At 35.8% G+C, this 25244-nt stretch overlaps 1 protein-coding gene across 3 annotated transcripts in view; it reads left to right on the top strand.

The window, feature by feature from the left end:
• The window catches only part of PPHLN1 (periphilin 1), a 75971-nt gene that overhangs the window by 12769 nt on the left and 37958 nt on the right, over positions 1-25244 (top strand). For 2 of the 3 annotated variants that reach the window (XM_026117739.2, XM_064507967.1), the window contains exons 6-7: positions 19231-19487; positions 23755-23837. In XM_026117739.2, the coding sequence (XP_025973524.1) occupies positions 19231-19487; positions 23755-23837 (340 nt within the window). The remainder of the gene's footprint in view (positions 1-19230; positions 19488-23754; positions 23838-25244) is intronic. The other variant, XM_026117740.2, reaches the window with a different exon arrangement.

Below are 25244 nucleotides of genomic sequence, written 5' to 3' on the forward strand. Positions count from 1 at the left end.
GGTTGCTGACATGTATGTGCTGTCATTCTGTTACAGGTATTGAAGTGTATTTATATGCCTGCTCTGAATCTGAGTATACTGTTAGTTGCAACTGCTAGGAACCCTAGCCAGTAATCCAGGTTTCCTGTCCTTCCCCTTGTTTGTTGCCCTAGTCCTTTAAATAAAATATGAATTTTTATAAGTTACCTTTACAAATTTATATTTTAATGCACATGTAAATATTACTACATGCAGTAAACAGTTAAATGAATGTTAGAATTTTTTTTAATAATCTTTAAAAAAATTTTCTCTTCTGGAGACTGTCTCATAAAAATGTGTTCCATGCTGTAAATCTACTTTGATCATAGTCTGTCTTTGCATCTAGAAGGTTCATGTATATACATGTACTTATGGACACTTATACTTTGAATGCAGAAACAGAGAAGAGCTCCTCTTGTATAAATTTGTCAATCTGTCATTTAATTGCTTGTTTATTCTTTAGGAGTTCCTTTCAAAAAATTCGTACTATTTTGTAATGTCTATTTTGTTCGGATACTCAGTGACAAAAAACTGTTTTCACTGTACTGGTTGTGAAAATTAAGTACATTTTTCTGATCTTTATATCAAAAGAGTTCATGGAGCAGAGTAATAAAATGACAGGGATGTGGAAAAGGACATCTGTGCAAGTAACAGGCAATAGTGGAAAAGTATTTTCTGGTTATACCGTTTGAAATACAAATTAGAAGGCCTTCATATCATACCATTTCTTTCTTTTAATATTTATTTATTGATGATGAGAGGAATAATGATGATGTGTTTGAGATGTTAGCTTGGGACTGCAAGCACTGTGATGCATCTCCCTGATGCATGACTTCGCTTGCATGACTTGCATGACACTTGCATGACTTCAGAGCAATCATTGGTTTGCCTGCTCTTTGCCTCTGTGACTGCAATAGCTTAAGGCCACAGTATAGTGGAAAGATACAGCAACTTTAAAACTTGCTGGTGTGCATAATAGTATTATGAAGCTCATCACTGACTAATTTATCTTGTAATTTTGGCTAAAACAGATGTGTTCGATTTTGTGTGAAATAGATGAGTTACATGTTTTCTCATCTAGATTGGTGACTAGATATGTCCATAATACATTATATTCACTTCTGTGAGACCACCTTTTAATCTCTGCCTCAAATTCCTGTCTATGAAATGTTAGGAATAGTATTAAACAGTAGGACTGTAGCATACATATGTTTGCAATAATGTCTGATATGGGACTGTTTGTTTGTTCAAGTGCACAGAACAATGTCATGCTCAAAGTCATGTTCTGTGGGCAAAGAGGAAATTATATGTGCCTTATATATGAAACCAAGAACTTAGTATAACTGAAATCTTAAGAGATTAATCCAAGAATCAGTATTAGTACAAATGTAGTTATTACAGAAAGAGAAAGACTATGTCTATGCAGAAAAAGTTTCAGTAATAATGATCAGTTAAATTGGTAATGCATAAACTTCTTAACATAAAGAAAAGGAGTGTAAGTTATGCTTGCCCTTCCCCTGCTCCTCTGGGTCCTAACTATGGTGGTTTCATTCAGGTGTATATGGGGGGTGTTATGGCGAGCTGCAGCATCTATAATCCTTTGCTGGGAGGAATATGATGTTCATATTGATTTTTTTCTTCTTCCTCATGCTAGGATCCACTTGAGGTCATTTTTATATATTTGCTAACACGCTTTTACACCTTTGCTCTTTCTTTGTTGGTCTGCAGCTCCACGTTACATCCAAATTTACTATGTATGATGCCTCTTAAATATGTTAGATACTGTTTCTTTGTTACCCTTAAAACCAGTTTTGTCCAACTGATTGTTGGTGAGTTGTGCAAAACAACTCTTTTGTGCCAAAGAGCCTTCAGTGCCAGGTTTGTGCCCCTATCCCTTATCATCCTGTGCCTGTGCCTCCTCTAAGCCATGTCCTGTATTTCCACTTCTCAAGGCCTCTGCTATCTTAGCAGGCCTGCATTGCTGTGTGCTGGGTCATTGGGTTAGTTGTAAATATCTCGTTTTACATAGACTAACTCCTTGTTACTGCTATCTGTATAAAGCTATGGTTGTATCATACAAAGATAAACAAAAGAAAAACACATTAGCTATAGACACCTGGTCAATTAAAAGAAATAGCTTTTTCAGCTACACCAAATAAAACAAAACTGCAGGCAGGTCAAGAAATGTTCAGACAGAGCAAGCCTGACAAGGCTCAGAGTTGAGGTGTTGCAAACTCGGTACAAAGCTTATGGCCTGTTACTAGCAATGGCAAAACCATATTACAGGGCTGCGCAATTGCAGTAGGTATATCTTGCTTTGAATATGGCAGTTTAGACATAGCATAACTAGATCATTATGTAATTTCACAGAAAAGGAGTTTACATACTGTAAGGGTTTGTCTGCTCTAGACTTCTCTCAAACTTGTTTCTTTGAGGCTAGAAGCGACCGTAAAGGATTTCAAAAAGTAGTTTGTATTGTGTAGAAACTTGCGTGAGAATTCTTTCATCTATTCTCTCCTGTTTAGAAGAATTGCAGTTGTTTAAAGCTGTAAAAAGGGACTGAGTTAGTGCCAGGCAGTTTATTTTACACAGAACAAGAGTGGCACCCAGTGGTCAAAAAGATTCTCTTAAATGTTTCTTCTTGATTTCTTCCATTAAAAATGAGAGTATAAAATTTCAGCCTGTTTTGTTGAATGCTTTAATAATGTATTGGGTGGTAGTCCTGTTTGAGTCTTTATTATACATTTTAGAATGTATAACTGTTATACAGTAGCTATAAGAATATGAAAGAACTTCTTAGAAATGTTTGGTTCAGTTGAGGATGTGGGGATGTGTTTACAATTAAATGATGCCTTACTGATTTGTTATATAAATACGCTCTAGCAAATCAGAAGTCTGGCTGAACAGAAGAGAACAGGAGCATTGAATACTCTTGGATATCAAATCCTGTGATCAGACTGTTAAACACTTGTAGCATTGTATGCTTGGAAATAATTAGGATTTTTTTGCATATCATTTGCTATTGAGCTATGCAGTGGATCTCAACAGAGGAAATCAAAGTACAGTACTCAGTGTATGCTGTTTCCTGTGGTGAAAACTCTTAATTATTTTTTGTTCTGAAAACATTTGCATTATAAAACATAAGATTCAGTGATGATTATATAGGACAAAGCTTTCTTTTTGGATATGATGAAAGTTACACTCTGTAAGTTCTCAAGCAGTACATATAAACTGGCTTTTTTCTTTGAGATAGGTAAAGGAGATTTAAGATTATTTTTAACTTCAAATTACTTTAAAAATGTTTCATGGAACATGTCTGAAACATAGTGTGAAGTTAGATTTATGAAACTAAAAATACCCAGAAGACTTGTAAAGTGAATGGGATTTTATAATCAGTACAGTTACTATACTGCTCTTTACCTGACATAAATAGTCAAACTGATTTTTTTTTCCCTTATTTTTAAAAATTCATCCGGCAGCTAAAAATGTGCTGTAAGAAGTTGTTGTCAATATTATGTTTAGCATTTTCTCTTAAATATTAACAATTCATATTTTCCCAATTTGATTTTTGGCAACTTTGCAGCCACATAGCTGTGGCTTGAGCTGCAATATGTGAGCTGACCAGTGGCAATTCCCCATGAGCTTATTCTTCAGCCACATCCAATATACGGTTCTTAGCCATCTTTTTTTTTCCTCTCTCTTCTTTCTTCTTATGGGGTTATGCTCCAATTTCTAAGCAGCTGTCATTTGCCAATAGTCTACCACTAAGCAGAGCATCACTGGTCATTTTGTTCTTTTCTGGACCACTCACTTCATCAGAGCCATTAGCCCTGTGTTGAACCCTGCTCAGTGAACAGCTATCTTGATCACAACCTTTTTTTTTTTTCCTTTCTTTTTTTTAAACCATAGTGTCATATTTTATATATAAAAATAAAAGAATTTGGAGGATGTGCTGGGCGTAGACTTCAAATAGTGTTCCTGAATTTCCTGTGCTGATCTAAGGGACTCTTTCTGAATTTCTGAACTCCAGGAACTGATGTGATTTGTGTAACCTTACAGTCATTGTTTGATTTGATAAAGTTATGTACCACTTGGTTCAAGCTTATTTGGCAAGTATAAAGAATTGTACATTGTACATCAAAGCAGAATCCCTTCAGCTTGGCGAACAGAGAATTATCTGCACACAGGATGGCGGTTTTAATGTCTTGATTGCTGATGCTGTAAGAATTGTGAAACTTACAGATTATGAATGGAGTAGAGCTCAAATAACCCATGACTTTTTTGTACGTTTATCATATACTGACTTGTGATGTTGATCACCCTTTTAGGGCTATGTTATTGCCTGTCTTTAATATTTTGTCTACCTGGGTTATTTGAAGCATTTGACCCAATTCTTTTCATGAATATCACATTGTTGGAAAAGTTGCAGAGAACAATCCACTTGTGTTGACAAACTCTAGTGCTATAGTACTTCTCTATGGTCCTCATAGCAATGGATTTTACAAACCAGCTCATTATTTTAAATTCAGATAGACTGTTCTGTGTGAAATGCTTTAGAAGATTAGCTGTTTCGTTTTAGTCATACTGAATTTTAACTCTTTTGAGTGCTCAGAGGATTACTTCATCCTTGTTTTCACCAAACTCAGTTCATTAGTTATCAAATACATGAAACTTGGCAATGTAAGATGGATAAGACTCATCTTCAAAGAGAAATTGCAAAATGATGCACTGGTAAATCCCAGCTTTATTTATATTAAATTTTCTACTTAAACTTATCCAAGGTCCGGGTTTTTTTAAGGTAAGGATTGCAATATGTGTAGACAAAGTATTCTGAATCAATAGTAATGGTGGTTCATATAATACAGACCCCTGAGAAGTGGCTCAGATAGGAGACTTTGAGCATCTCCTCTCTAGTTATTGATATGGATATGTTTTCATTTGCTAATGAAGAAAACTTGCTGCTGCTACATGTATTTTTTTTTTTTTGTGGCATGTGCAAAATTAGGAAGTAGTTTTAGTCTGGTTCTTAATGCATTTGTGTATGCAAAACAGATTTACTGATCTGCAGGGCATAGGGCACATTTTGTAATAAACAGAAACAAAACAATGTGGGATGGTAGAAATGAAACAAATTTGTCTGGGGAAAATGTTGAGACTTCTCTTTAAGCAACTAGTGATCTGAAAACAGCTGAGATTCTTCAGTCAGTTCTGTATTTTGTTTCAGAAATCTTTTAAATCAGTGGCACATTGCCTTTCATCTGAATGCCTTATGTGGCTTTCTGAACATTAAACTTCCAATTATGTCTTTAGGGTGGTAAAGCATAATATACCCCCAATTTGGTGACAGGTAAACCTTCACAGTGAAATTAATGTGTTTACTCAAGGTGATGGAGAAAATTGGTGACCAAGTGGGGAATAGAAATCCAGCAGTCTTGGCTTTCTGATCTCTACTTGAACTACTGTTTCGTTTAGTGATTCACCTCCTGCTGCTGCAGTATGTGATGATAGGATATTCTAAAGATAGGTCTAAAGATTTTTGTATTAATAAAATAATTGTTCTTTGGTAAGGATGGTGATTTTAAACCAAAACCCTTGGCAATAGTCTCTCCATATGGAAGCTAAGGGTTGCTGGCTCTTTTCTCAATAAAGCAGGATTTAATATTCAGGGTTCTATGAGAGTTTTTTCCAGACATATCATAGGCCAAGGCAGTTATCTTTACATAATCACTTGTGCAATCAGCTTTGAATTAAATGGGGTAGGTATTTTTTCCCCTCCCCAAGTAATTCAATGAATTAAATGAAACAGTGAACCTGTTTTAAATATTTTATGTTCGTTTAAAACACAGCATGTTATAAGAAAGTTTGAATCCAAAACCTGAAGACCTCCCACAATATAATGTAAACTGATCTTTGTCTTGCTTATAGAAGAGAAATTTAGCCAAAGGGATTTATGAGATGGTGCTAAAAATGCACATAAGTCTGCTGTTCTGTTGCAATATTTGACAGGTCTTAAGGGACGCTATACAAGAACCTCATTCTTTATTAAAAAGCATGTGTGGAGGGAAATCAATGTGGCAGTCTCCCAAAGAAAATGGTCTTGCTTTTGCCAGAGATTGATAAATAGAGCTCTAATCACATTTGTTAACACGTGCTTTTTTCTTTGGGGGCGGGGGGGAGAAGGAATTCCCCACACTCAAACTTTGCCAGAACATTGGATGTCTCGGGTATTCACACAGGCTACTATAGTTTCTGGTGTTTATTCATATACTTAGATTACAGTTTCCTTCTAATATGTCATTGTGGTAAATTCAACATACTTGTCCACAACTCCAGACAAGGACTTGTCTGCTGAGTTCTTGTTTCTCATTCAGAAGACCCATTGTTTTAGGCCATTGGCTAAACTAGTTTACGTCGGCTTCTGAGTGCTTTCCTTGGAACGTGGAACCTTTTGGAACAAGATAATAGTCAATAGATACTTTACAAGTAGGTTTCAGTTTACGCTTTGTAGTTAATGACTTTGTATTGTATTTTGTGTCATATGCAGCAGTGTTATTGATTGATTAGTTGCTACATTTCCTTTGGAATGTTTTCTGCTTCACCTCCTTTCTAGCTATTTTGTACTTGGAACAACCCATATATATGCAAACTGTGATTTTTTTTTTGTTGGAGAATTTGAGTTTTTGTACTTAGCCAAAAATTACATGCATCTAAATGTATTACTAATTCTTTAGGTTCCTTTGGATCACAGGTTTTTATTTTGAGGGAATTTGAAGAACTCAGATTTTAAGCAGATATCACTCAGGATTTTAAAACTGCCCTGTACAGGAGGCAGGAGGCTGTGTATAGTTAAGAACTGTTTAGGACTTTGCACTATGATAGGTCAGTGCAACTGAATGCAAGAAAGTTTCAGGTCAGACAAGCCTCTTTGTATTTCCATGATAAGTCTGTTTCTCCTGTTTAACTTAATTTTAAAGTCTCTGGGTTCTATGTTTGTAATCAGTTGTGGTTGCTTCTGGTGACGTAACTTTATTAGGCTGTTTTCTTACTAAGAAAATTGTGTCAAGCTGAATTTCTGATATTATATATCTTGGTGTGACCTGCTTGGTTTGATCTCAAATCATACTAGAAATGTCATTCAAGGCAAGGCTGCTGTCACTCTGTCACTTGAGAGACTGGGGAGAAGAAGGGAGGCTGATAGAGAGGCTTTCAGTTTTAGAATTTTTGTTCCCACACTCCGCAATGTAAAAATATGTAGAGGAGGTGAAGACTCCTCTTATTTTTAACTGTATGTTTTTGCTTGTTTCAGCTAAATAGTAGGGTTATTCTGCAAGATGAATGTTACTTCCGCTATTGAACTAATAGTATTTGAGTGACTGCTTTGAATTTTTTTTTATATTTTCATTTGCATAACTAGAGGGTGTGATCTTTACTGAAGATTTCTTTTACTTCTTTGCAGAATTTCTCATTCACATTCTGAAAAATATTTTCTTTTTCAAAAATTCCTTATGGATTATTTTATTCCTCTTAGGGGATTTTGCAGAGCTCTGATTTAATTGCTGAAGGGATTCCCTTCAGAGGTTGGGGGAGGGTTTAAACTCCAAAGTCTTAACGTATACTGTATTGAGCATTTAATTTCTTTTTCTTTTAATCATTCTTCCTGACGAGCCGCTGAGGTTAGTGCCAGTATTCCTGCCATTCAACCAGGACCCTGCAACTTCCCATAAGTGTCTGAGCCAGTGGGAGACTCCTTTGACTGGCGTGGGTAGTAGAGAGGTCTGGCTATTCTATTTCGTTTGGGAATGATGTAACGGAAGCTTTGTTTTTCTAATCAAAACATTTCAAAGTTTCTTGTATACAGGAATTGTCAAGTTAGCAGAATCTCCCACTGACTGAAAATTCTTATTTTGTCCTGCTGAGCTTGTGAATGCATAGCATCATACTGTAGAGCTTTGTCTTTGTGTGAACTGTTCTAAATCTTACTTTTAACTCCTGCTGAGAGCTGTAAGTTGAGCCATAAGTGGACAAGCTTACCTTCAGAAAAACATAGTTACAAACAGGTAATTTCAGTCTGTGATTCTGTGTGAATGGTGTTTCTTACACTTTGACAATGTTCCCTTGAATGTTTGCTACATTTAAATATAATCTTTGCGCAATGACTCGCTGAAGAGTTGATGCAGTATTTGTTGGAATAAAGGTGGATAGTCAGGATCTTGTCAAAGAAAGTTCTGATACTCTTAAAAATGCAGTCTGAATTGTTGAATGAAGGATAGTTAAGTAGTACATTGACTTGTAAGTATTTAATTGACAACAATTAAACACTTCTCTCACCATGTTTATTTTCCCTTCATGCTTGGAAGCCATATTAATGACCTGAATTTGGTTACATGTTAATCAACCTATTGATTGAGGAAAATAATTTTTTGGTTACACATAAAAAACAGATTCTCATTCTGACAATTCGCTATTGCTATCATGAATTTTTACAACTTGCTTTTGATCCAAAGCAATGTTATGTTTAAGGAACCATGGCTTGTCGCATGTGTAACTTTGTTTCCCACTGCAGTCCATGTGAGGTCTTACAACAGCATATGTGGTATCATCACTTACATGTTTTTAAACAGTGCTCGTTGCTTGAGAATTGTTTATTACAGCCATCAGTAAATATGGTATGATCTATGTATCAGGAAAAAATCCATAGTGTGTGGAAATTCAGTTAAATTTTGTAATAACATCACGGATTTGTTACTTAAAACTAAGTCAGTTCTTTGGAAAATGGTTTTCTTTTTTATCAGTGATGTTTACATAATGTTAAAGAACTGTCAGGTGATCCCCTGTTTACATTGTATAAATGGGCAGCTTGTCTAAAGACGAGATTATGTACCTGTACAGTGTGAGATCTTGGCTAACCTCAAGAACACTAGCAGAAAGCAGGCCCATTTATAGCTATAGGTCCTTTTTTATAGCTATCATAATAGTAAGGTGGTAGATGGTATGAAACTAGCAACTTAATACTCTTTTGGGAAATAATGAGACAAACTCCCAGGGATAGGACTTGATTATTCTGGAAAGATTTCCTAGGGAATATATAGAAAAAACAGCTAGATGCTGAGAGACAGCGGGGAGGAAAAGGGAGGGGAACCTCTCTTGAGTCCAGACATCTACTGTTAAGTTGGGCACCTAACTATGGTGCTTCAACAACCAGCCAATGGTTCGGCTTAATGAATGCAGTCGGGGCTCTCTCAGGACAGGGAGCATTGTCACGGAGGAGTTGCATGTAATTTCCCTTAAGAAGATGAATGCTTCGTTTGTTAGCTTCCAAGGAGCTGTTTGTTATTTTTGAAACGTATTAAAAATTCCAGGGAGTTTAATTCCCACAGTGACAGGGTGGGAATACTAGGATAGTTTTGCTAAGATATTGTTTCTTTAAGCCAACATAAGTTGCCTAGCTGTTCTTTTTTTTTTTTTTTTTTTTTAGCTGAGGAATGGGGTATGTTGTACATTTCAGTAGAGGAGAAGAAATAGAAACAAGTTTGAGGTTATTGACAATAGACATTCCTTTGTTAAGGATTTTTTTTGTAAAGAGCAGATTCTTGGTGTAACATTTCCACATGTAGTGGCTAGTGAGTCTGTTATGATCTATGTCTGAGGAAGAGTTTATCAATAAAACAACTCAATGATCTCATGCAGTTGCTATTAATTTTAAAAAAGATGATTCTGTTTTGCATAATGAATTTTTTTCTTGATGTTTGTCTTGATATTTATTCTTGATATATATTTATGTAATCATACAAGGCTCTTTCCCTTGCATGTGAAACTTTCTAGTATTCATTTGTGAATTGATAAGAAATGCTTTTGTTTAAGTGCAAGTGAATATTGATGCTGTGACATGCAACAGTGCTGTGTCAATCAATTGTATGAATATCTTTCTATTCAGAAATTGGTTCTTAACAGTTGCCTTGTGCTTACTGAAATCCTAATTTGTCTAGTATGTTTAAGTATTTTTTGGAAATTATGTTTGAGAGCATGTATATGCCATTTGGAAATAAAATGGAAAAGAGTTTTTAATGCATTGACTTATCATTCAGACCAATTCAGATTTGATGATGTAGAAACTGAGCATGTTTTATGATTTTTATCCTACCGTTTGCAGTTCTTTTTGGAAGAATTTTGCGCAAGGGCTGTTGAGTTAGGTGAAGGATTATGGAAGTAGTTCTGAGGCTGAAGTTGAGAGGCTAAGCAGTGAATGATCTTCAAAAACTTTCTATTCAGTTAACATTTTTTATCACTCACTAAAACTTGTCTCTCTTAAACAGTTTTCTTTTTAAAACTTTGTATTTGAATCTATTTATTACTCATAGCCAGAATATTGTGTTTTCAGTATAGTTTGGATATGTATGTGTATTATTTTTAGAAAAAATGTTACTATGTAACCACTTTGAGTCTTTTTGCTGCTCACTTTAGCTAGTCTAAATGTCAGCCTGAGGGGCTATTATTCCATTGAATAGTAGTAATAAAAGTCCTGAAGTCTGATCTTCCTATAGTAAAATTCAGTTTCACAGCAGTGTAAACCTATCTAAGTTGATGCTGTTGCAGTCCTTCCCTCTCCCTGTTATTGGTAATGTTTGTCTCGTGTTTGCACTCTTCAGTGAGCTGGCACTGCATGCTGTCCCACCAAAACCAATTAAATAATTTTTCTGTCAGCTTAGCTCCCTGAGGGAAAGCATCAATGCCAGGGTAGGCAAGGAGTGGGAACACAGAGCCGGGGAGGTAGCCATTGCAACAGCACAAATTTGAATCAATATGACTTGTTATGGAGCTGCACTATAAAATTAGCCATTATTAATATTGTTGAAATTACTGGAAGTGTTCAGCAGTTACCAACGGAATTTATCTAAGTAAGCTGGCTTGTCTCTGTGTTAAATGAGTTCAAACAAGTGCTGTTTGCAGTGTATAAAGAATGGCCTTAAAAAGGGAAGATATTCAGGTATATTGTTATGACTGTAGAAGAAGAGGGGAAAAAAGAAAAAAGTAAAAAGAAAAGAAAGGCTTATTGAGCTGAGTAGATGTGTAAGAGGAAATGTCATAACTCAAGGCTTTCTCATTTTGAACAAACTTGGTAGATACTTGAAAAGAAGGAATGACATCAAATAAAGGAAAAAAAAGTTGTGTACAGAAAATTTTTCTTTGTGTGTATAAAATTATTTTTATCTTGAAAAACCCAAAAGCAAAGGTAGCTTGGTAGTTTCTATTAGAGAATTTAAATTTCCAGTGCAGAAGACCAAATGACTGTTGCAAATTTTTTAGTGGTAAGCAAATCAAACCTGATTGGCTGGTTGCTGCAAACTTCACTTTCATTTAAGTACAAAAACATAGGAATTAATGGGGCATTTTTCTGTTTTATAGAGAAAAGTGGAGCATTTTTTTTATTTATACACCTCATTAATAAATTTGGGAAGAGTTAAAAAAACTATAATGGTAAGTGTACTACTTACTATATGTCAGTATTACTGACATAAAGTATTACTGCTAACAAACCTAGTCCACAACATGCTCTTTCCTTTTGCAGCTTTTTATTGGTAGTATTAGAAAGTTAACCACAAAGATTATCAAATTAGTATATTCTAATATAGTACATCATTTTTTGCTTTCTGCTAAATATCAGTGAACTAATGTCATTCTGCAGCATGCCGATGAAAAGCCATAAGAAATCCTTTAACAGATATTTCACAGTTTCTGGGTTGCTGGGTTTAAGAGTTTTAGAGATAATGTTTGGTAAAAAGAGTAATAGCTTGCTGAACATAAAATACAGTGCAAAAATCTTTCCTTCTTTCTTTCGGGTGCTTAGTGAGTATATATTGTTTAAAAGAAAAAGTTTGCTTTCATCTTATAACATGGCAAGCACTGACTGTCAAGTTAATGGTCTGTTGGCATTTCTGTTGTATGCTATTCTTTTCAGAAGCAATATGAAATTCAAATGTGTAAAAAACCAAACTTGTTCTGTTTAGATATCTGGCAATATAAGGTTGCCTGACTCTTAACAACACTTATTTTCTCTGCAGTCTCATGTTATTTCCCATGCTGATTTAATGGCTTTTTAGACAAACAATAAGACTACTTAAAAATTTCCACAGAGCTATTTACTTGCATTTTATAGCATGTTACTAGCCACAAAAAATTGTTCTCAATACCTTTATGCTTGCTTCATATAGTATTTGTGAATTTTTTCCATCCTCAGTCCAGTCAGCCCTAAGCTCTACTGTACTACAGGGAAACTTTAAAAAGTTCTTCCAATTTCTGGGGTGAAATTGCAATATAAGCTCCTATTTATAAAGGACCATCATTTGCTGACTAACCTAGTAGGCTATGCAATCATTGAAGACTGACCTTTTAGTTCAGCTCCCATTAGAACCTTTTATAGAAGTGGTAATAATAATCTATTTGTCTGGTCTGTTAAGGTTTTGGGAAAAACCTAGATTATGTGGAGATACCATAATTTGCCTCTTGGCTTTCTTCCAATTTTAAGCTTATAAATTGCAATACAAGATTTGGATGGTTTCCCTTTTGAATGAAATGTGTTTAGAAATTGATCCAGCTACTACTGTACTGAGCAGTTTATTCCTCAAGCTCGTTATCTGAACAGCATGACTGTTCTGGGATGATATGTTGCTCATAAAGTCAAGAGTATGAAATCTGGCCCAGCGATAGTGTCTGTTAGCAAATACTTTATTAAGGGGAAAAAGCCCTAGAATTCCAGAAATTCTGGATCTTTAGAATTAACTTTAGGAGTTAAATTCTGTGCTGTTGAAATTGCTATAACTCGTAACAGAAACTGAAACTTGGTCCATCACTTTAAGCAAGTACGCATTCCGGGACTTTAGACCTATAATCTCTTTTCCATTGTAGAGAAATTACAGGGATTTATTAAGCTCGCTTTTCAAAAAGAAGAGAAGCCAAGACTGCATACATTTGAATGCAGTTATTTTTTCTAATTTGCTCTTAATTTGTCTATTTAACATTATATTTTTCTCTTTTTTCAGCATACAGTTGTAAAAAGCTGTTTGCTCTTAATTCTTTGGAAATTAAATCTATGTTTATCTGGACTTTATGTCTTTTTTGTTCTTCTGTCCTAACCTCTATGCTTGACAATACTTCTCTCTATCAGATAATGGAGTGTTTAAATTTAGATATACTCTTACTGGCTGGGCTTATCTTCCAGCAAACTTACCAAAGTAAGCTTTCATTGATGAAAGTAGAAAAGAGGGTACTCTCAACTCAGGACAAAGAGGAGAGTAATCTGCTTTCCAGTTACATTTGGAGTCTATAGCTTAGCTATTCCATTAGAGGATGTAACATGCAGTCTTCTGTAATGGTACTGTAGTGCTCAAGTCATCTTGTTTTTTCTTCCCCTATCTGTCACAACATTCAGGGAAAAAAGACTCTAGTGATTTTAATGGCTTTTATGTTCAGTAAGATGGGAAAATGCCATCAGCTCAGAATTTTAGTGTTAGCATACGATGACTTCTACAGTACCACATGCAGCAATGAAAATTGTGAAGCATTTATGTACTTTCAACTTTTTGATGTATATTTCTTATTTCTGGAGATACTTCTCTTAATGAGATTTATCACTGTCTTGTAATAGTTGTTTCCTTCTGCCTTCATGTGAAAAGCCATTAATAAGATTACATTGAGTAGAACTAGTTATGTTAATTTTATTTAAAGCAAATGCAAATGTCACTTGCAAATACTGCAGTTATTTGCTCCACCGTAAAACATTGGAAACCAGTTTTCATGAAAAGTCTGTCATAATTTTTAATGTGTTTTGAGTTCAAATGAAGGTCAGTGGAACCAGGAATGTTTATTATCTACAACAGTGTAATTCATTGTGTTGTTTTAGCTTAAAATAAATCAGCATAAAGATATTTTGGAGAAAAACAAAGGATTATAAAAAGTGAACTCTAAAGCAGAATTAAAGTAAATTGTTGGTTCGATGCACAGTTATGCACTGCATACTTTGAAAAGAAAGGAAGTGACTTCTAGGAGAGAGGCTGCTGCTGTCTGGAATTTTCTACTACCTAAATTTACATTGAAAAAGTTGGAAGTAGAGGTATTCTTGACTCTTCATGTTTGCTTTTTTGGATGTTTAACATATCAGATGTGAAGTCTGAGATGCAATGTATTTTATTAAATCTTTGCACTTCATCTGAAACACGTTAGCTCCCCCAGCGTCCTGTAGAGGAAGGTAAGAAAGGTTGTCTGTGTTCATCCTGTCCTCCTCGCACCCCTTCCCCCCCGCAGTACTGTACTTTAAGAGAAAATGCATAGAGTTAAGAAGCATGGTTCAAGTCTCACCTCTTTCAAGTGATCTTTTTTTTTTGTTTGAGGTTTTTTTCGTCATTTTGTTTATCTTGGGGGATATGTATCATTTCCTCAATTTATTTTATCAAATTGCATGAGCTACTTCTGGGCAAGGCCCAAGCCTGTAAATAGAGCATCTAAGCCATGTGACATAACCATAATCTCTCAGATGGAATGGGCCACGTACATGTTTTATGTTGACTTTTTGTCTAGCCAATAGACTGTGCTCATCTATGAGTTATTAAAGGAAACTAAATTTTCTGCTCCCCAGGACTGTGCTGTTGAGTTGCCAGTCTCTGTTCAGTTCATGAGAAATGTCCTCTGTGGCTGGAGAGGATATGTAGATTAACTAATCTACATATAGTACAATAGTTAATATTTTAATTCTAAAGATAGATGATATCTGTTGGGATCTAAAAGTCCAGCTTTTTTCTTTGAAAGAGAGTAGCAAGCATCAATTTATTGGCACAGTATTGATTACATAAAAGCTCGGAGGGCCACAGCAGCTTGAATTCAAAGACAGCCAGCTAAGATGCCTCTTCGCACACTGAATTGGTTACATGTGTGTTGTCATGCTTTTTCCTATCGATTATTGATCTTCCATGATGAATTTTCTTTTGTGATTATGCATCTTTTTCCCTTACTGCTTGTGACTTGCTTTCAAGGCTCTCTTCCAGGCATTTCATATCTAGCTAGTGATTGAATTTTGGTGCTGTCCTTTTAAACTGATTCTGACACACCACTATCTGTAGTGCTTAGTTTGATCTGTACCAGTCTAGTAAAGTAGAAGGCTTCCTGCAGTTGGTTTCTTGCCACCCTGCTGCTGAGTGGTTTGCTGAGCTGAAAATGCTCTGGAGGGATGAGACCAGAGGTCCCCAGCATGTGGTGTTGATAGCTTAGGACAGAGAGCGTCCCGAACGCTTGGCAGCTGCAGAGCTGCCCTGGTCTCTGGGGCGCAGAAGGCCCTCCCTCCGCCCGCTCTGTGTTCCCGTTGCCCCGGAGAGCCTGGAACTGGCAGTTGACTGCAGGCGCTGTCAGGCCTGTGCTCTTCCCTCAGCTGCTCTCGACACACTGTGTGTAAAGCTGTGCCTGCTTACTTTTAAAATTTCGGGAGCGGTGTGCATCCAAGATTATCAGCTTTAGTGAGAGTTTTATGGTCAGGTTTCATGGAGGTTAAAAATGCCAATATTGTTTGTTGAAATATTGGAGGGAAAACTGACTTGTGCTTTTCAGACTTAAAAAGTGTGAAGACCAAGTATAGTTATAGGAGGGATGCTGTATAAAATGATTAATCCTGTATGCATTATTAAAGGAAACAGCCCTATTTTGAAGTTGCAGTTGAGCAAAAATTTTGAATCTTTGCTTAAATAGTCCCAGCTCAATACGCCTTTTGGGTATGTGCTGGAATCTCAAGCATGTGCTTAGCTGCTGTGCTGAATCGGGGCCTTCATTGCCAAGTTGCAGGTGTATGCTAGCTTAAGGATAAAAAAAGTAATGTTAAAACAATGCTTATTTTGTTCTGTTCAGTGTGGTTTGTTGCGTTAGTGGAAACATCAGAAATGCTGTAGCGTTGCTAACTTGTCTGAAACTGATTAATACAGTAAATAGCTTGAGTGTTTGGTATGAGATAGGGTCTAGTTAAGTATTAACATAGAGTGATGAATGATAGAAAATGAACGTGAGATTTTAACTTTTTATGCATTTCTGTTATATTCCTGTAGAATGAGGCTTTTTTTTGTTTTCCTGTCTAAAAGTGTGTTTCAATGATATTTTGTAAATGCTTGTGTGGATATTAAGAGCATTTATTATATGTGTGCGATAGCTGGGGCTCTGTAAACATTTCCGTAATAAACTTCTCTGTATACTGAGGCTTAATAACTTGCCCATAAAAATGTGCTTTGGGCAGAAAAGTGGTGTACCAGTCTGCCAGAAAGCTTGTGCTTTATTTAAAAAGAAAAAAAAATTAAAAGCTCTCTGTATGTTACAGAAACATTCAAATGCACCAAATGACATTTTGAATCTCAGAATTTTTGCAGCAGAACTTTTTATCATTTTGCTTAATTGCACATTAAAAAAAAAAAAACCTTTTCAGTTGCCTTACACTGATCACTGTGTACCTTAACCTTTTGTACCCTTACATTGTGTACACAAAACTCTGAATTATATGTTTAAAATTAATCTTAATTCATTTTTACTTTGGACTGCATCTCTGAAAGGTGAGATGATTTGTCAAATTCTGTGCATCTTTTAAAATCAACAGAAATGATGATATAGTCAATGAAGAACAGGTTTTTTGTATCAAATCAAAGGGAGAGAGTTAGAAGAGAAAGTCATCTGTACCTAAATCATTCCCGATAGATATTTGACCTGTTCTTAAAATAAGTAAATAAATAAAAAAATACATTTATGGATACCATCTCTAAGCAAACTGATTGAAAGCTGAACTAGTCTTTTTGGTATTCCTAGTGTCAGAACTAAATCTGCCTTTTTGCAGTTTAAGTCTATTGCTACTTGAACTGCTTATACATTTACTGTAGATAAAGCATTGCTTTCCTATTTTATATAGCTATAAAATGTTATACACTAGATTTCATATGTTTGAGAACTCATCTGAACTTCTTTAGATTTCTTTTTCCTAGACTTAAACAGACCAAGGAGTTTCATTGCTTCTTCATTAAATAGGTTTTCTCAATCTCTGATCACTCTGGTTACTTGCTCTGGGAAAGTCTCCAGTTAGTTCACCTGTTTTCTGAAGAGTAGTGTTCGCAGCTGGGCACGTTGCTCTGTGGCCTTGAAAGAAAGCAGGATTAAGCTTGAGAGTATCTGGGGATGATTCGTTCTTTCATGCACATACCTCTACAATGGCTAGTGTATATTTAACAATTCTTTTAACTGTTTCTTCTAGTGGCTCAGTTGAGGTGAAAAAAGGGTCCAAATAAACAGAAGAAAACAAGGTGTTTAGAAAAGAAATGAATATTGATTTTTTTTTCAAGCATATTTGTTAGATATAACTCTGTTGTAATGTACATTGTCTTGTGTCAGTTTTGGTATGTAGACCTGTAAAATATGCTTTTCTGTGAGATAAGAGACCTAGAAAAGGCCTGTGGCCTGTTAACAGTGAAATAATAATTTAACTGTAAAACCATGCTTTGCCTCACTAGTGTTTTCCTGAAAACCAGAGTTGCTGAGAGCTACTGAGCTGTTGTTACTTTAGTTTCTTATTAAAATTTGCTAAACAAAGATGCATTTTATTTAGCTGATATCTTATTCCATCTGATAGAAATTGGGAAAAATGCAATTACTTTGAGAAATAGGTTGAAGGATTGTCTGTATTTTCACTGGCTTATGTGACAGCATCTTCTCCTTCCCCGCCCTGAGACAATTTTCTTTTGCAGAAAAAGCTAAAGGTTGCCTGTGGGATTTTCTTGCACTGAAGCAGAACCACTCATGTAGATGTGCTGTCCGTGCAAAAAGTAAGCCAGCACTGTGTAAATCACATTAGTGTAAGTGCCTGTAATAAGGGTTTGTATTAGCGCAGCACTACCTGTGTAGTTTCAGTAGTCCCAAACACCTTGGGCACACTGAAGCCCTTTGTTAGCCACCACAAACGTGGGCCTGTAACATGCTGTAGGAGTTGTACACTAGAGGGCATTTTTCCTTTCTCCAACAGCAGAAAACTGGCTATAGATACACTGTGCTAGACAGGACCACCAGATCTTTGTGGGGCATTCCCTTATTTAAAATAGTGGCCTATAATGAAAAATAGGAGAAAAACGATGAAAAAAAGGTGCATTTTGGCATACCATAAATGCTAGGAAATCTTTCTTTTTACTCAGCAATTTTGTGACTGTCAAAGGAGCTGAGAAGCACTTGCTGCTCTTCACTATGTATCTTCTGACCAACATGAATTTCACTGGTCCAGACACTGGTCTGGTTGGTGTTCTTGTGGATGCTTGTAAACTTGCAGATTCTGTAGGAAAAGTGCAGTTTGCATGTTTTTTGACCTTTGCATGTATGCGCGTGCACACACACACACGGTCAGGTAACCAGGACATTTTGGGTATGGTCTGGAATAATAATATGTAAATCTAGTAGAAAGTTTTGGTATTTACTGGATTTATGCTTTCGGATCAGACTGGTTTTATATAATATTGAGCATGTCTGTGGCATTTTACCTACAAGTTTAAAGTGAATATCATGTAAAATGCGTAGGAAACAGACTTTTAGTAGGTATAAATCATCATATTTTTTGTTGGAGGCTTGGCCCTGGGTGGATACATAGCATCAAGATTGGCATTCTGTAGTTTTCTTTTGTCTTTTTTGGATACAAAATGATGCCTGAATGATATTTCCCAGTGCAAGGTTTGTGAAACCAAATGGGAGAGATAGTCCCTTGAAAATAAGGGTAAAAGAAAAATGAAATGGAAGAAATAGTGAAATAATGTGAGTAATACTTGCATATGCATTTTAGCTATCGTAATACTAAGATTTGGTTCCAGATAAGGCAGAATATGGAGTGAATTTGAAGAAATAAAATGTGAATGTCTCAATTTCTCCAGTGTTTTCCTCTTCTATGTTTTAGCTAAATTATCAAGTAGTAGGAGGGAAGTAGCTTCTAGCTATGAAGCAGCTGAATGAAATCTGAGGAAATAATTACCGCTATTACATATTCATTTATTTCTGTTTTCTAACTTGTTTTCCATTCACTGCATAGTACTTTAACGATGTTGACAATTTTCAGACTTGTTTTGCAGATGACGGAGAGAAAATGTTGCAATTTTTGTTATCTGGTGCTGTTCTGCAAAAAAATGTAAGGATAACTAAGTAACTTTTATTTTTGTGTTGTTTTCAAAGGGACATCAGAGATGGCTTCAGAAGAAAAAGCTTCTATCCTTCCCATTATATGAGAGAGCGATCCCCTCATAAGAGGGACTCTCCTTTCTTCAGGGAATCACCTGTGAGCCGAAGGGATTCTCCGCACAGCAGATCTGGCTCTAGTGTCAGCAGTAGGAGCTACTCTCCTGAAAGAAGCAAAGTCTATCCTTTCCACCAGTCCCAGCATAGCAGAAGTATGTCATCTTTACATAAAAGAAATATTTCTTCTCAGCAAGGTAATGCTGGATTAATGATGAAAACTGGTTAGTGAGGTGAACCTGACTGCCATTGTATAAGACCTTTCTCTTTACGTATTCTCTTATGCAGTGAGGGCACTGGATGTTTTGTTCCAATTGAGTTGTCTGCTTTCTGGTTGTTTCATTGAACTGTCTGTTCCCTTATGTAGAGCTGTAGAGATTTCATGTGGGAGACTGCAGGTATTATTTCAATAGCATCTGTACACTGGCTACACAACTCTTAGCTGCATAGCTTTCCCAGTATAGTATGCTGTCTTCTTTTTCAGATTGTCTCAAACCTTGCTTTCCTCAAAGCAATGTAAAACATATCTCAGTCAAGACTATACTGTGTATGTTCTGCTTTTTAGAAGCTTCGCTGTTTAGTCTTTTCCAGAAAGCTAATGAATCATCTCTTTTTAAAATATTTGATTTTTTTGTGTTCGGATAGCTTGCAAAAATAAGCAAAATTGATTGTTTTTAAATATACTATAATCTTAGCTACTGCTGTTTGTGAAGCTTTTGTGAATTAATCAGATTAGATCTCCCTTACTTTCTGCAAACACTTTCTGATGAGTTATGCAAACCTACCATTTATTTTGACAGCATTTTTTGTCTTCTCTGATTTCTTAATTCAGTTTTTTGTTCATTGATATGTATCTTGTTTGTTTCTATGGCAGCACACTGGACCATTATGTAGCACCTTTTATCAAAAAAGATCTTGTGTTTGGTTAACATTGCTTAAATATTGAGTAATTATTTTACTCATGGATGAAAGGCAAATTATGTCTCTAGCTGACAGCAGAAATTCTTTTAAGTTTTTGCAGCAATGCTCATGTTAAATGTAAATTCACATAAATGTAGAAGAGGAAGTTAAGAGATGTTCAACTAAAATTACAGGAGGATTATAGATACACAGATCATATTAGCAGGAACAGGAAAAAATGGTGAAACTATATAAAACTGTGGAATGTTTCAGGAATTTCCTGCAACTTTGAGCAAATTTCTGTCACATGTTTGTAGTATAATGGCAGAATTACTCAAGCACTAAATTCTAATGGGAGAACATGTTGTTAAGGTTATGGGGAAATTGCAGGAAAATACTCCATGTATTTTAAGAGAGCTTTTGCTTTCTGTACAGGAAATAAATTAATTTTTCTCAGGAATGAAGTTAAATAACATAGAATGTTTTGTTTCAACCTGTAGTCCGTGAGTCCCGTGGGGATAATGGACAGCTTCTGCAGCCTCTGTGAAAAATGACCAAGAAATGTATGTGCTACACATCGGTCTGTATGGAATTTTTGAATCAGTCCACAGACCTGTTAGAGCCTATTACAAGTCCAGAAACCAAGGAGGGTTCAAAACCACTGGTGCACTGTTCCTTTGTTTTGAAAAACAAGGTAGTGAAGTGGAGGCAGATATCTTCACAAACCAGAAATGATGCTAGTCAAGAGCCATAGTTACATTTGGGTTTGCAGTGTTTGGGATTTTCTTCTTTTTTTCACTCCGTTGTCAAACGTCTCTCTCTCTGTCATCTTTAAACTGGTCTTAAGAGACTAGCTGGCTTGCAGACTGGGTTATTTCTTTATAGTTGCTTCTTCCCTGGAAAACAGTAATTCTAAAGTGCTCTGGTAGATAACTGAATTAAACTGGCCTATTTGCAAGATATACATGGCTTAAGTAACATTTTTAGAATAGTTTTTGAATATGATTTGTGTCTTAAGTAAGCTCACATACCACATATTTAAAAAGCAATATGTTTTGTGGGAATATGTGGGAATATGCCTGCAATATGTTTTAGTCTGCACTTAAATTTTTCAATGTGTGAGTTGTTATATTGTTTCACGCTGAACTTATTAGTACTATGTCCATTTAAATATTGTAATAGTGTTTAAAATCACACTCTCTGAAATGTTTTGTCACGGTATGCATCCTTTTAAGATAACAGAGCTGATTTCTGTGCAGTGATAGACACTAATGTTGAAACAGTTTGGTGGCCTGGTGACTTTCACTGAAGGATGAATATCCCATGCTCTCCAGACTTTCATAGGTTAGAACAAATACAGGAATATGCACAGTGCAGGATCTGAAGAAACAAAACTGTGGGGAAAGATAGAAGGTTGGGCTGAAGGGACAGAAAGGGCTTGTGAGAGAGGATAGACTTTCAGCTATGGTGAATGAGCATGGAGAGACGTAAAATGGCATTCCTTGCTCAGGCTACTCCGTAAAGGCATCTCTAGAGTGCTATGCCCAGGAGAATACGAGAAGATAAGCAGCGGTGCTTAAAAAGTGTCACCTTTGATTGTACAGTTAGGGTTTGTGGTGGGTGCAAAAATAGCCATATACACATTCAAAATAAATGGCCTCCTAATAATGGCGCAAAATTAAATGGCAAGTTCTCTCTCTTCTTAATTTTGATTAATTTACTGCCACCTCTTTCATCTAGTTCCATCTATTCAAATAGAGCCATATAATATACTCAACTGAGATAATATATAAAGAGTCCAGTGTGATGAAGTAGGTATGTAGAAGGCAGAGTTTGAGTAGTTTGGTGCATTTAAAAGTAGGTAGGTCAGCCACAGTGTTGAAAAGCAGGTATCACAAAAGCAAAACTCTTGTGTTAGTGTCTTAGTGATGATAGGGAAATATGCTGTGATTCTGGGAGTGTGTGGCAAATTAAAGATGCGATTATTTCCATCTTTTTTATGTTTGTGTTGGATATGTTGTGTTTGCAAGAACTTCACATTTTTTACAGCCTTTTCTGTTCATTTTCCTGTTTCATTTGATTATTGAAAAGCTTTTGTGGTTAAAGGCAACTCATAGTTCATCTTTGATTTCATGGCCACTAGAAGATCTTAAAGGTGACTGCTTGTTATGTTTTTGAGTAAGTTTTCTATTTAGTGTCTTCATCAGATCAAGGGTTACAGTGCAATTTGGAAAGTTTACTTTTGCCTACTGCATTTTAAAGTCCAGTCATATGCTGTCTTGCCAAATGTGGTCAGTGTAAAAGTAAAAATATATTTGTCTGTCATCTTCCCCAAGTATTTTCAATATAATTGTTGAAAGAAGCATCAGTAGCCATGAAGATTTTGCAGGGATTAATAGGCCTCTGGCAGCACAGTAGTAACTCACTTGCCTCTAACAATATGCGGAGATGAGCAGTTGTTTGATCTTTGCTGTTCATTAACAGTCTGCTGTATACACATGATATCATGAAAATATGGAGAAAGAGTAGAAGGCCAACTTTTCAAATATCTATTAAACATTATGTACATTTTGCATAGACTTATTTTTGTAGGTAACCTTATTTCAAAATACACAATACAAGATGCAGTCTTAATTTACAGCACGAAGTTTGTAAAGAAAACAGCTCAGCTTTTAGGAATGAGATGTCATATTTTCTCTATATTACTTGGACTCATTAAATTAAAGCCATATTTGTTTATAGTTCTGTTATGAAAATTTGGATATAAATTAGGTATTTTATAGACTTGTTTTTAATTTATACCTTTTTAATTGAACCAATATAAATGTAATTGAAACCACAGTAAGTTATCAGTAGTTTTCAATTTGTGAACAGTCAAACTTTACCCAGTGAACATGAATTGTATAGTGAGTTTAGGCCTGCTGACAACAGATCTACTTTTCCTATTTACCTTTTGCAGATCCCTTATATGTAATCTGTGGACCACAGTTTGAAAACCAGTAGTCTGTGCTGCAACCAGTTCTGCGCTGTGGGCTGCCTGTAACTGATATGAGGCAAGGCTGTGCACCGATTGTAATGAGCACAGTAAATCTGAGTTGTCATTTTGCTGATATGAACATTTAGTTTAAAAAAAAAGAGACTGATAATATGAAGACAGTCTAGCCTATCGTTGATGCTGTATCCCATTGTAGGGCTTATATAATAAAAAGATAGGAATTCCTCATTTCACTTATTAGTAAGTTTATTCCAGGAATATTAAAAAGCAAAACTACATCATCTTGCCACATCATATTGACATGCCTCTTCAGTTAAATGCTGAAAAAAAAGGAAAACAGTTTTTCCTAAATATGCCAGCTTTATAAATTATATATCTTCTGTTTTTGCAAAGAGAAGTAAATGTTATAACACTGATGTTTGTCAGATAGTTGGGGTGGGGGTGGGGGGCAGTATAGATTTCCCGTCTGAATTAAGCAAATGTCATTGCAGTTTTTCCAAGCCACTAAGTATATTTGCAACATACAACTTTAATTTTGCAACTGTGATTTTTTTTTTTTTTTATTTTAGGTAAAGAGAGGACTTCAGCTCAGTCATTGAAAACGTCAAGAGATACATCACCGTCAGGTTCCACAGCAGTACCCTCATCAAAGGTGAATTTTCTTTTTGAGTGCTTCTCTCACCGTGGTTGCAGATTGCTACACGCACGCACACGCACATTGCTACACACACACACGGAAGGAGAGATGCTGTCTGCAACTGTTGAGGAAAGGAGTATCTTGAAGTCCCACAGAAGATGGGTTTCTACCAACTCCTTATTTGGTGGGAAGATGCCGATAATGCTAGATAATGTATCTAAAGATGACACAGACAAGCCTTTTACTCCATAGCACTTTCTGTTATTTTAGGAGAAGGGGCATTATGAATGTGTTTTAAATTGGCATTTCCCAAAATCTGGAGTATGCTAGAAAAAGAAGGGCAAGGATAAAAATGGGGAAACAGGTCTTAGGAGCAAATGAACAATACGACATGCCTGTACTTGCACTGAACTCTGTCCTTTAGTGATTCTTAAGCCGCTGCTGGATTTGGAAACAGTATCATCCCTATCAGTGTGGTGAAGTGTCTGACTGACAGAGAGTGATGTGAATAGTGGAGTTGACTTGAAAGCAGGGCTGCAAAAATGGTAGCGTTTACTTGGGAACAGAGCCACGTTGCAAAACAGTTCAGTAAATGCTGTTTTATATTCTGAATGATGCTATTTAGTTTCACATCAAAAAATCTTGTGGGCTAAGCACCAACTACATAATTATGCTAATTCGTTGAACAGACAGGCTAATAAACACTAATGAACAATCAGCATTCAGTATTGTTCTAGCAGTCCTGTGGCAATAAAAAGGTTTTCACTTCACAGGCTGCTTGCCTTAATATTATATTTGAGGTTAAAATGAACATTTCTGTGGGAGTATATTCCCTGAATTTTTGAGAAATGCTTTAATGAGAAATAAAGAAACAACGCAATATATTGTTCTAAGTGAATAAGGTCCTATAAAAAGTAGCATTCTCACTAAGTAACATGGTATACTAGCTTAGTTTTTGAGGTCTTTTTAAAGAAAAACAGTGGAATGCTTAAAGGAAAAAAATCTTGTAGGGAAGAAAGGTACTATTTTTGTGAAAAGGTGAGACTGAAGGAAATAATTAGCAGGAAAAAAAAACAGGCTTTGTTTGTGCTATGTCTTTCTAAGTACTTATCCCTTATGCAGCTGTTTTAGAACTGCTGTGCTAGGCATTAGCTAATTGCCGATGTCCTCAAGGGGGGAGGTAAGCGCTATGCTTTTAGCGATGTAGATAGGTAGAGTGAGATAAAAGCTGTTATGTGACACAAATTGCACTAATTTGGATTATAAAATAAATTTTATAATTAGGTCACCTATTTTGCTTACGAACTTAGCATATTGCAGCTTAATACCAAATTTGTGCTTAATACAAATCTCTGAGAACAGAGAGACATTGCAAAATTTCTTTTTCTGACATTAATATGCAGTGAGAGTTTGAACTGTCAA

Source organism: Dromaius novaehollandiae, chromosome 1 (assembly GCF_036370855.1).
Source record: "Dromaius novaehollandiae isolate bDroNov1 chromosome 1, bDroNov1.hap1, whole genome shotgun sequence".
Lineage (NCBI taxonomy): Eukaryota > Metazoa > Chordata > Aves > Casuariiformes > Dromaiidae > Dromaius > Dromaius novaehollandiae.